The sequence below is a fragment of the Oncorhynchus masou genome, chromosome 18 (genome assembly GCF_036934945.1).
Source record: "Oncorhynchus masou masou isolate Uvic2021 chromosome 18, UVic_Omas_1.1, whole genome shotgun sequence".
In the NCBI taxonomy this organism is placed as follows: domain Eukaryota; kingdom Metazoa; phylum Chordata; class Actinopteri; order Salmoniformes; family Salmonidae; genus Oncorhynchus; species Oncorhynchus masou.
The window spans coordinates 1,036,552-1,050,000 of record NC_088229.1 but is presented as its reverse complement, the minus strand read 5'-3'; the positions used below and the strand labels follow the sequence as shown (position 1 = coordinate 1,050,000).

Below are 13,449 nucleotides of genomic sequence, written 5' to 3'. Positions count from 1 at the left end.
TTACAACCTAACACAGAGATAGGTAGGTACACATTACAACCTAACACAGAGATAGGGAGGTACACATTACAACCTAACACAGAGATGGGGAGGTACACATTACAACCTAACACAGAGATGGGGAGGTACACATTACAACCTAACACAGAGATGGGGAGGTACACATTACAACCTAACACAGAGATAGGGAGGTACACATTACAACCTAACACAGAGATGGGGAGGTACACATTACAACCTAACACAGAGATAGGGAGGTACACATTACAACCTAACACAGAGATAGGGAGGTACACACATTACAACCTAACACAGAGATAGGGAGGTACACATTACAACCTAACACAGAGATAGGGAGGTACACATTACAACCTAACACAGAGTGTAGTGGCTTCCTTTCGTCTTTACCATAGCCACTGCCCAAGCCTGAAGCGGGGTTGTTTGGTACGCATACAGTCCACACTCAAGGTTTCCCAAACGGCCAAACATTCGATGACATCCAGGGATATGGTGCAACAAAAATGTTTATTCTTCTTATATCTAACAAATAAATTATTCTCCAATCAACTTAAAGCAGAGAATACTTGATATGGAAAATACATATTATAACCTGTCTGTATGGTCAAAAAACTATACCGCTCCCGCATCTAGCAAGGACTCCCCCTCCCGAAGGCCCAACTTCCTGCCTTTATCCTAACACACTTACCACAATACAATGAATGGGCAAGAGGGGGGGACAAAAACTGAGTTACACTAACAACACTAACAAATGAATATATCTCAATCAGGTAAATATAAATCATAAAGGTACGTACCTAATATTTCATCATTTACATTAATATTTAATATATTTACACAAATGTACATGGAGCTCCATATGTTCAGTCTTTTACACAAATATGTCCAAATCGGCTCTAACACAGAGATAGGTAGGTACACATTACAACCTAACACAGAGATAGGGAGGTACACATTACAACCTAACACAGAGATGGGTAGATACACACATTATACACACAGACATACACAGGTACACACATACCTTACACACACACACACACACACACACACACACACACACACACACACACACACACACACACGTCCAAGGCGCGCACACACACACACACACACGCACGTCCAAGGCACACACACACACGTCCACGGCACGCTGTAAGTGCCCCTCCTGTGTTCCAGATGTAGCTGTAGTGAATGAGTTGTATGGGTTGCTAAGGGACCCAGACCCGGTCGTCATGGTGAACTGTCTCCGGGCACTGGAGGAGATTCTACAGGAAGAAGGGGGCGTGGCTATCAACAAACCCATTGCTCACCACCTCCTCAACAGGTAGGTGTGTATGTGTGTGTGTGTCGTCTCGCTCTTAAAATGACTCGTACTCAGTGTGTGGGTGTCTCTGTGCGTGTCTCAATTCAATTCAAGGGCTTTATTGGCATGGGAAACATGTGTTAACATTGCCAAAGCAAGTGAGGTAGATAATATATAAAGTGAATATATAAAGTGAAATAAACAATCAAAATTAACAGTAAACATCACACATACAGAAGTTTCAAAACAATAAAGACATTACAAATGTCATATTATATATATATATTTATATATATATATATGTATGTATATATATACAGTGTTTTAACAATGTACAAATGGTAAAGGACACAAGATAAAATAAACAAGCATAGATATGGGTTGTATTTACAATGGTGTGTGTTCTTCACTGGTTGCCCTTTTCTCGTGGCAACAGGTCACAAATCTTGCTGCTCTGATGGCACACTGTGGAATTTCACCCAGTAGATATGGGAGTTTTTCAAAATTGGATTTGTTTTCGAATTCTTTGTGGATCTGTGTAATCTGAGGGAAATATGTCTCTCTAATATGGTCATACATTGGGCAGGAGGTTAGGAAGTGCAGCTCAGTTTCCACCTCATTTTGTGGGCAGTGAGCACATAGCCTGTCTTCTCTTGAGAGCCATGTCTGCCTACGGCGGCCTTTCTCAATAGCAAGGCTATGCTCGCTGAGTCTGTATATAGTCAAAGCTTTCCTTAATTTTGGGTCAGTCACAGTGGTCAGGTATTCTGCCGCTGTGTACTCTCTGTGTAGGGCCAAATAGCATTCTAGTTTGCTCTGTTTTTTTGTTAATTCTTTCCAATGTGTCAAGTAATTATCTTTTTGTTTTCTCATGATTTGGTTGGGTCTAATTGTGCTTCTGTCCTGGGGCTCTGTAGGGTGTGTTTGTGTTTGTGAACAGAGCCCCAGGACTAGCTTGCTTAGGGGACTCTTCTCCAGGTTCATCTCTCTGTAGGTGATGGCTTTGTTGTGGAAGGTTTGGGAATCGCTTCCTTTTAGGTGGTTATAGAATTTAACGGCTCTTTTCTGGATTTTGATAATTAGTGGGTATCGGCCTAATTCTGCTCTGCATGCATTATTTGGTGTTCTACGTTGTACACAGAGGATATTTTTGCAGAATTCTGCGTGCAGTGTCAATTTGGTGTTTGTCCCATTTTGTGAAGTCTTGGTTGGTGAGCGGACCCCAGACCTCACAACCATAAAGGGCAATGGGCTCTATGACTGATTCAAGTATTTTTAGCCAAATCCTAATTGGTATGTTGAAATTTATGTTCCTTTTGATGGCATAGAATGCCCTTCTTGCCTTGTCTCTCAGATTGTTCACAGCTTTGTGGAAGTTACCTGTGGCGCTGATGTTTAGATGGTGTCTAGATGGAAATTGTATTTGTGGTCCTGGTGACTGGACCTTTTTTGGAACACCATTATTTTGGTCTTACTGAGATTTACTGTCAGGGCCCAGGTCTGACAGAATCTGTGCATAAGATCTAGGTGCTGCTGTAGGCCCTCCTTGGTTGGTGACCGAAGCACCAGATCATCAGCAGACATTTGACTTCGGATTCTAGTAGGGTGAGGCCGGGTGCTGCAGACTTTTCTAGTGCCCGCGCCAATTCGTTGATATATATGTTGAAGAGGGTGGGGCTTAAGCTGCATCCCTGTCTAACCCCACGACCCTGTGTGAAGAAATGTGCGTGTTTTTTGCCAATTTTAACCACACACTTGTTTTACCCCCAACACCACTTTCCATCAGTTTGTATAGCAGACCCTCATGCCAAATTGAGTCGAAGGCTTTTTTGAAATCAACAAAGCATGAGAAGACTTTGCCTTTGTTTTGGTTTGTTTGGTGGTCAATTAGGGTGTGCAGGGTGAATACATGGTCTGTTGTACGGTAATTTGGTAAAAAGCCAATTTGACATTTGCTCAGTAAATTGTTTTCATTGAGGAAGTGTACGAGTCTGCTGTTAATGATAATGCAGAGGATTTTCCCAAGGTTACTGTTGACGCATATTCCACGGTAGTTTTTGGGGTCAAATTTGTCTCCACTTTTGTGGATTGGGGTGATCAGTCCTTGATTCCAAATATTGGGGAAGATGCCAGAGCTAAGGATGATGTTAAAGAGTTTTAGTATAGCAAATTGGAATTTGTTGTCTGTATATTTGATCATTTCATTGAGGATACCATCAACACCACAGGCCTTTTTGGGTTGGAGGGTTTTTATTTTGTCCTGTAACTCATTCAATGCAATTGGAGAATCCAGTGGGTTCTGGTAGTCTTTAATAGTTGATTCTAAGATCTGTATTTGATCATGTTTTTGCTCTTTATTCTTTGTTATAGAGCCAAAAAGATTGGAGAAGTGGTTTACCCATACATCTCCATTTTGGATAGATAATTCTTCGTGTTGTTGTTTGTTTAGTGTTTTCCAATTTTCCCAGAAGTGGTTAGAGTCTATGGATTCTTCAATTACATTGAGCTGATTTCTGACGTGCTGTTCCTTCTTTTTCCGTAGTGTATTTGTGTGGCTTATGTGTGGCTTCCATGTTGAGGCCCTCTTTGCGGGGGTGGGGTGCATGGGGTGGGCAGGAGTGGCATAGGTCTGATCTGAGGGGGCCTAAATGGGGTGTGGGCATGGTTGACATGGGGGGGTGTTGATTGGTTCGGGTGGGGGTGTGGATGTGTCTTGGTGTGCTGTGGTCTGGATGTAATTCCTCTTGGCGTGGGTCCTCTATGTGTAGGTCCAGGGGGGGTCCTGCAGGTCTGGGAGGGTGTCTCGCCGGTCTGGGTGGGGTGTCTATTGATCTGTTGCTCCTGTGTGAAGTGTTGGGGATACGTTTGAGAGCGATGTCCTTTAGAGTTCGGGCAAAGATGGGCACTGCTGCCTTGTAGAGGTGGACCTGGTCATAGAGGCTGTTCAAGTCCAGGGTGGAGTGGTGGGCCAGGAAAAAAATTGGTTTTGAGGCACAGTCACGGGAAATACTTGCGTTTACCCGCTGTATTGTGGCAGGGTGGAAGTCTTTTCGTGGTAGCAGGGTGGAGATAACCACTTGTTCATTGGGGAAAGTAGAAGAAGCCTTTAAGTAGTACAATCTGTGTCTTGTGTTTGTCCTCAGTGGGTGTGGGGGGGGTTGTCAGAAGGGCTATCAGGGTGGCTGACAGGGGGGGTGCTCTGAAGGGGTGAGAGCCACTGGACTTGGGGTTCTTCATTTGTCTGTTCTGCTGTGGTGTCGAGACTTTTGTCGGGTGCTGAGGTGGGCTGTTCTGCTGGCTTCACTGTGGGGGTGGCAACCTCTCTAGTGGGTTGTTTTCTGTCACACACCATCCCCCTCAACCTCTCCTCCGTCCCCCTCAACCTCTCCTCCATCCCCCTCAACCTCTCCTCCACCAGCGGTCTGATCCTCTCCTCGAGAGCTCTGTTCTTTTCCTGATCCTGCTCTTTCTCCTGTTGAAGTTGTCTCACCACAGTCCAGAGTGCAGATATGTCTCTCTCCACCTCCAGCATTCTGGGTCTGGTTAAGGGGGTGTAGTTGTGCTGGACTGTTGTCTGGGTCTGTGCTGACTGAAGTGTAATCACCTGCTGTTCCAGCTCCACCTGCCTTACCTCCAGCTGGGTGAATTTGTCCTTCATTTCAATGAGGGAGTGGTAATCTGTGCTGGGAGGTTGACTGTCCGTTGTGGGTTGCTCATCTGTGGGGTTACATAATGAAGAGTTCTGGTCTGACCCGCTCGGGGTGGGGGTATTTTTATCAAGGGAGAGCTTCTCCTGCTGGGGTGATTCTTTGATTAGGTGAAAGTCCAGCTGAAACTGTTTGGGGTTACCCTGTACCATTACTGTTCCGGACTTATAGATATTTATATTACCTGACTCAGAGTCCTCGTTATCAAGTATTCTGAGTTTCCACCCCTCGTTAACCCCCCCTCTCTTAACAAAGGGGTAGTGTGCTAATATAGCACTGTGCCATGCCAGGGGATGGTTTGTGTGGAATATAACGTTGCTGATGTTCCCATTTTTGTAATAGTCAGCAAAAAGTGTCTCTTGCTTTATGATTCTTTACATGCACAGGGTACTGTATTTTAATTACCTCTGAACAGCGGGAGGGAGCTTCTAAGGCCTCTCCATTTGGTTGGGGTAGACTGTGTGACTCTCCTGCCATTGTTGGGCTAATGGGCTTTGACACCTCTCACATGACACGTCAGTGCTAGTTGAAGCTGTATCAAGCTTGGCAGAATTATGTTAGAATTAAGTCCTTATAAAGTAATGTTGTGTATTTTTCTTCTTGGCTTTTGGAGATAAAATATAGTTTCAGACTAAACATTACTCACTCAGTTCCAGGTTGGATGGTGTTTTCAGGTTTCTGTTGTTTTCCAGAGAATTTGCTGTATAGAGTAATACATCTTGGTAGTTGTGAACCTTCCAGGTGATTCCGTAATTCCGTCCAAAATCAGGTTTTAAGTTTTGATTTGAAGTGGGGGTTATGTTGTAGAGGGTAGAATCCAGTATGTGTTACTGACAAAAAACAAGTTTATCTAACTCCTAATCTATCTTTTTTGAAGAAAATGCTGAAAAATGCAGGAGCTCATCTGATCGTGACCTCTGCTGTGTGCTTATCTCTCTTATCTCTCTCTCTGTATCTCTCCCTCTCTCTGTATATCTCTCTCTCTGTATCTCTCCCTCTGTATCTCTCCCTCTCTCTGTATATATCTCTCCCTCTGTATCTCTACCTCTGTATCTCTCTCTCTGTATCTCTCTCTGTCTCTCTCTGTCTCTGTGTCTCACTCTCTGTCTCTCTGTGTGCTCCAGACTGAAGCTATGTGACGTGTGGGGCCAGTCTGAGGTGCTAGCGGTGCTCCAGCGGTATCGGCCTCGCAGCGAAGACGAGCTGTTCGACATACTATCTCTGTTAGACCCCGCCCTTCTCTCACACCACGCCCCCGTCATGGCCGCCACGCTCCGCCTCTTCCTGTCCCTGTGTTCCACGCTGCCTGCCGTGTGTATGTCGGCCCTTGAGAGAGCACGGGGCCCCCTCCTGGCTGCCGCCGGCAGCACCTCCCGGGAACTACGCTATGCAGCGCTATGTCACATCCAGGTGTGTTTTCTATCATATTCTATTAGGTGGTGGGCCGTAGCAAGCTATCTTTCAGCTGTTCTAACATAATTGCAAAAGGGTTTTCTAATGATCAATTAGTCTTTTAAAATGATAAACTTGGATTAGCTAACACAACGTGCCATTGGAACACAGGAGTGATGGTTGCTGATAATGGGCCTCTGTACACCTATGTAGATATTCCATTTCCAGCTACAATAGCCATTTCCAACATTAACAATGAGTACACTGTATTTCTGATCAATTTGATATTATTTTAATGGACAAAAAATGTGCTTTTCTTTCAAAATCAAAGACATTTCTAAGTGACCCCAAACTTTTGAACAGTAGTGTGTGTACATTTGAAGTCGGAAGTTTACATACACTTAGGTTGGAGTCATTAAAACTTGTTTTTCAACCACTCCACAAATGTCATGTTAACAAACTATGGATTTGGCAAGTCAGTTAGGACATCTACTTTGTGCATGACACAAGTCATTTTTCTAACAATTCTTTGCAGACAGATTATTTCACTTATAATTCACTGTGCCACAATTCCAGTGGGTCAGAAGTTTACATGCACTAAGTTGACTGTGCCTTCAACTTCTTCGATATAGGGGGCGCTCTTTTAATTTTTGGATAAAAAAACTTTCCCGTTTTAAACAAGATATTTTGTCACGAAAAGATGCTCGACTATGCATATAATTGACAGCTTTGGAAAGAAAACACTGACGTTTCCAAAACTGCAAAGATATTGTCTGTGAGTGCCACAGAACTAATGCTACAGGCGAAACCAAGATTAAAATTCATACAGGAAGTGCCCCAGATTTTGAATGCGCTGTGTTCCAATGTGCACTTTTCCATTTGGTTCAGAGGAGAAAGGCAACTGCCACGAATGATTTATCATCGAATAGATATGTGAAAAACACCTTGAGGATTGATTCTAAACAACGTTTGCCATGTTTCTGTTGATATTATGGAGTTCATTTGGAAAAAAGTTTGGCGTTGTAATGACTGAATTTTCAGGTTTTTTTCTTAGCCAAACGTGATGAACAAAACGGAGCGATTTCCCCTACACAAATAATCTTTTTGGAAAAACTGAATATTTGCTATCTAACTGAGAGTCTCCTCATTGAAAACACCCGAAGTTCTTCATGGGTAAATGATTTTATTTGAATGCTTTTCTTGTTTTTGTGAAAATGTTGTCTGCTGAATGCTAGGCTAATGCTATGCTAGCTATCAATACCTCTTACACAAATGCTTGTGTTGCGATGGTTGAAAAGCATATTTTGAAAATCTGAGATGACAGTGTTGTTAACAAAAGGCTAAGCTTGTGAGCCAATACATTTAGTTCATTTCATTTGCGATTTTCATGAATAGTTAACGTTTGCGTTATGCTAATGAGCTTGAGGCTATGATTACGCTCCCGGATACGGGATTGCTCGACGCTAGAGGTTAAACAGCTTGGAAAATTCCAGACAATGACGTAATGGCTTTAGAAGCTTCTGATAGGCTAATGACATCATTTGACTCAATTGGAAGTGTACCTGTGGATGTATTTCAAGGCCTACATTCAAACTCAGTGCTTCTTGGCTTGACATCATAGGAAAATGTAAAGAAATCAGCCAAGACCTCAGAAAAAACATTGTAGACCTCCACAAGTCTGGTTCATCCTTGGGAGTAATTTCCAAACACCTGAAGGTACCACGTTCATCTGTACAAACAATAGTACACAAGTATAAACACCATGGGATCACGCAGCCGTCATACCGCTCAGGAAGGAGACGCTTTCTGAATGTACTTTGGTGCGAAAAGTACAAATCAATCCCAGAACAGCAAAGGTCCTTGTGAAGATGCTGTTGGAAACAGGTACAAAAGTATCTATATCCAGATTAAAATTAGTCCTATATCGACATAACCTGAAAGGCCGCTCATCAAGGAAGAAGCCACTGCTCCAAAACTATCATAAAAAAGCCAGACTACGGTTTGCACAAGGGGACAAAGATTGTACTTTTTGGAGAAATGTCCTCTGGTCTGATGAAACAACAATAGAACTGTTTGGCCATAATGACCATAGTTATGTTTGGAGGAGAAAGGGGGAAGCTTGCAAGCCGAAAAACACCATCCCAACCGTGAAGCACGACGGGGGTGGCAGCATCATGTTGTGGGGGTGCTTTGCTGCAGGAGGGACTGGTGCACTTCACAAAATACATGGCATCATGAGAAGGGAAATTATGTGGATATATTGAAGCAACATCTCAGGACATCAGTCAGGAAGCTAAAGCTTGGTCACAAATGGGTCTTCCAAATGGACAATGATAACTATATACAGGGTCAGTAGTTACAGATGAGGGAGGCCTGTAATTTTCATCATAGGTACACTTCAACTATGACAGACAAAATGAGAGAAAAAATCCAGAAAATCACATTGTAGGATTTTTAATGAATTTATTTGCAAATTATGGTGGAAAATAAGTAATATGTGAAACTGGTTTTCTGCCAATCACATTATCCGTACCTAAGGTAGTCGACAGTTGGTGACAACTCGAGAGAGATCTCCGTCCGACAAACTGCTATCAGGTAAAGTATTTTTAATATATTTGTAACCTAACTATTTAGTTATAGAAATGTGAATCCATCAATGCTATAAAATGACTCCCAGCAACCTTAGTAATGTAGCTAGGTAGGAAGCTAGTTAAGTCAATCTGTTGCTAGCTAGCAGGAGCAGATAGCTTCATCACTAGCTAGTATGTCATTCCTTGACAAGGAGCATTTTAGCTATCAGTTTATTCCGAGTAATAATTGAAGACTACAAAAGTCCACAGGACAAGTAGTGTAAATCTGATACAGTCATCAAGGCAGGACCCACTAATATCATTCATACTGACTAACAGGAAATGCCACATTATCCCTGTCTATAGGAATGCCACATTATCCCTGTCTATGGGAATGCCACATTATCCCTGTCTATAGGATTTCCACATTATCCCTGTCTATAGGATTTCCACATTATCCCTGTCTATAGGAATGCCACATTATCCCTGTCTATAGGATTTCCACATTATCCCTGTCTATAGGATTTCCACATTATCCCTGTCTATAGGATTTCCACATTATCCCTGTCTATAGGAATGCCACATTATCCCTGTCTATGGGAATGCCACATTATCCCTGTCTATAGGATTTCCACATTATCCCTGTCTATAGGATTTCCACATTATCCCTGTCTATAGGATTTCCACATTATCCCTGTCTATAGGATTTTCCACATTATCCCTGTCTATAGGATTTCCACATTATCCCTGTCTATAGGATTTCCACATTATCCCTGTCTATAGGATTTCCACATTATCCCTGTCTATAGGATTTTCACATTATCCCTGTCTATAGGATTTTCACATTATCCCTGTCTATAGGAATGCCACATTATCCCTGTCTATAGGAATGCCACATTATCCATGTCTATAGGATTTCCACATTATCCCTGTCTATAGGATTTCCACATTATCCCTGTCTATAGGATTTCCACATTATCCCTGTCTATAGGAATACCACATTATCCCTGTCTATAGGAATACCTCATTATCCCTGTCTATAGGAATACCACATTATCCCTGTCTATAGGAATACCACATTATCCCTGTCTATAGGAATTCCACATTATCCCTGTCTATAGGAATACCACATTATCCCTGTCTATGGGAATACCTCATTATCCCTGTCTATGGGAATACCACATTATCCCTGTCTATGGGAATGCCACATTATCCCTGTCTGTAGGAATGCCACATTATCCCTGTCTGTAGGAATGCCACATTTTCCCTGTCTGTAGGAATGCCACATTATCCCTGTCTGTAGGAATGCCACATTATCCCTGTCTGTAGGAATGCCACATTATCCCTGTCTATGGGAATGCCACATTATCCCTGTCTATGGGAATGCCACATTATCCCTGTCTGTAGGAATGCCACATTATCCCTGTCTGTAGGAATGCCACATTATCCCTGTCTATGGGAATGCCACATTATCCCTGTCTATGGGAATGCCACATTATCCCTGTCTATGGGAATGCCACATTATCCCTGTCTATGGGAATGCCACATTATCCCTGTCTATGGGAATGCCACATTATCCCTGTCTGTAGGAATGCCACATTATCCCTGTCTGTAGGAATGCCACATTATCCCTGTCTGTAGGAATGCCACATTATCCCTGTCTATAGGAATGCCACATTATCCCTGTCTATGGGAATGCCACATTATCCCTGTCTATGGGAATGCCACATTATCCCTGTCTATGGGAATGCCACATTATCCCTGTCTGTAGGAATGCCACATTATCCCTGTCTGTAGGAATGCCACATTATCCCTGTCTATAGGAATGCCACATTATCCCTGTCTATAGGAATACCACATTATCCCTGTCTATGGGAATGCCACATTATCCCTGTCTATAGGAATACCACATTATCCCTGTCTATGGGAATACCACATTATCCCTGTATATGGGAATGCCACATTATCCCTGTCTATGGGAATGCCACATTATCCCTGTCTGTAGGAATGCCACATTATCCCTGTCTATGGGAATGCCACATTATCCCTGTCTATAGGAATGCCACATTATCCCTGTCTATGGGAATGCCACATTATCCCTGTCTATGGGAATGCCACATTATCCCTGTCTATGGGAATGCCACATTATCCCTGTCTATGGGAATGCCACATTATCCCTGTCTATGGGAATGCCACATTATCCCTGTCTATGGGAATGCCACATTATCCCTGTCTATGGGAATGCCACATTATCCCTGTCTGTAGGAATGCCACATTATCCCTGTCTATGGGAATACCACATTATCCCTGTCTGTAGGAATGCCACATTATCCCTGTCTGCAGGAATGCCACATTATCCCTGTCTGTAGGAATGCCACATTATCCCTGTCTGTAGGAATGCCACATTATCCCTGTCTATGGGAATGCCACATTATCCCCGTCTATGGGAATGCCACATTATCCCCGTCTATGGGAATACCACATTATCCCTGTCTGTAGGAATACCACATTATCCCCGTCTATGGGAATGCCACATTATCCCCGTCTATGGGAATGCCACATTATCCCCGTCTATGGGAATGCCACATTATCCCCGTCTATGGGAATACCACATTATCCCTGTCTGAAGGAATACCACATTATCCCTGTCTATGGGAATGCCACATTATCCCTGTCTATGGGAATGCCACATTATCCCTGTCTGTAGGAATGCCACATTATCCCTGTCTATGGGAATGCCACATTATCCCTGTCTATGGGAATGCCACATTATCCCTGTCTATGGGAATACCACATTATCCCTGTCTGTAGGAATGCCACATTATCCCTGTCTATGGGAATACCACATTATCCCTGTCTGTAGGAATGCCACATTATCCCTGTCTATGGGAATGCCACATTATCCCTGTCTATGGGAATGCCACATTATCCCTGTCTATGGGAATACCACATTATCCCTGTCTGTAGGAATGCCACATTATCCCTGTCTATGGGAATGCCACATTATCCCCGTCTATGGGAATACCACATTATCCCTGTCTGTAGGAATACCACATTATCCCTGTCTATGGGAATGCCACATTATCCCTGTCTATGGGAATGCCACATTATCCCTGTCTGTAGGAATGCCACATTATCCCTGTCTATGGGAATGCCACATTATCCCTGTCTATGGGAATGCCACATTATCCCTGTCTATGGGAATACCACATTATCCCTGTCTGTAGGAATGCCACATTATCCCTGTCTGTAGGAATACCACATTATCCCTGTCTGTAGGAATGCCACATTATCCATGTCTATAGGAATACCACATTATCCCTGTCTATAGGAATGCCACATTATCCCTGTCTATAAGAATACCACATTATCCCTGTCTATGGGAATGCCACATTATCCCCGTCTGTAGGAATGCCACATTATCCCTGTCTATAGGAATACCACATTATCCCTGTCTATAGGAATGCCACATTATCCCTGTCTATAGGAATGCCACATTATCCCTGTCTATGGGAATACCACATTATCCCTGTCTATGGGAATGCCACATTATCCCTGTCTATGGGAATGCCACATTATCCCTGTCTATAGGAATGCCACATTATCCCTGTCTGTGGGAATGCCACATTATCCCTGTCTATGGGAATACCACATTATCCCTGTCTATGGGAATACCACATTATCCCTGTCTATGGGAATACCACATTATCCCTGTCTATGGGAATACCACATTATCCCTGTCTATGGGAATGCCACATTATCCCTGTCTATGGGAATGCCACATTATCCCTGTCTATAGGAATGCCACATTATCCCTGTCTATGGGAATACCACATTATCCCTGTCTATGGGAATACCACATTATCCCTGTCTATGGGAATACCACATTATCCCTGTCTATGGGAATACCACATTATCCCTGTCTATGGGAATGCCACATTATCCCTGTCTATGGGAATGCCACATTATCCCTGTCTATGGGAATGCCACATTATCCCTGTCTGTAGGAATGCCACATTATCCCTGTCTGTAGGAATGCCACATTATCCCTGTCTGTAGGAATGCCACATTATCCCCGTCTGTAGGAATGCCACATTATCCCTGTCTATGGGAATGCCACATTATCCCTGTCTGTAGGAATGCCACATTATCCCCGTCTGTAGATGCATTAGGATGAAGGCAGAGCACCCTGCCTCAGACTGTCAGGATGTTCATAAACTACATTCCTTTGCTGTGATTTATTTAATTAATTATTGTCTCTCTTACTTTTGTCTCACATGATCTATTCAGCTCTCCTGTGTCCTGCTCCCAGAGATCAACCAAGTGCTATTCACCAATCATAGGCTTATTCACCCGCTGTGAGGACAACCATCCTACTGCTGTGTGAACTAGCCCTGTCGTCACTACTTAGACATTGGCCAGGTCGCAGTTGTAAATGAGAACTTGTTCTCAACTA

General features: G+C 43.2%; 1 protein-coding gene across 2 annotated transcripts in view; it reads left to right on the top strand.

The window, feature by feature from the left end:
- The window catches only part of ap4b1 (adaptor related protein complex 4 subunit beta 1), a 32,744-nt gene that overhangs the window by 1,796 nt on the left and 17,499 nt on the right, over positions 1 to 13,449 (top strand). Inside the window, exons 1-3 of one of the 2 annotated variants that reach the window (XM_064921972.1) lie at positions 60 to 929; positions 1,198 to 1,345; positions 6,156 to 6,441. In XM_064921972.1, coding sequence (XP_064778044.1) covers positions 860 to 929; positions 1,198 to 1,345; positions 6,156 to 6,441 — 504 coding nt within the window. In that variant the 5' untranslated portion in view covers positions 60 to 859. Of the gene's footprint in view, positions 1 to 59; positions 930 to 1,197; positions 1,346 to 6,155; positions 6,442 to 13,449 lie in introns of those variants that run through there. The other variant, XM_064921971.1, reaches the window with a different exon arrangement.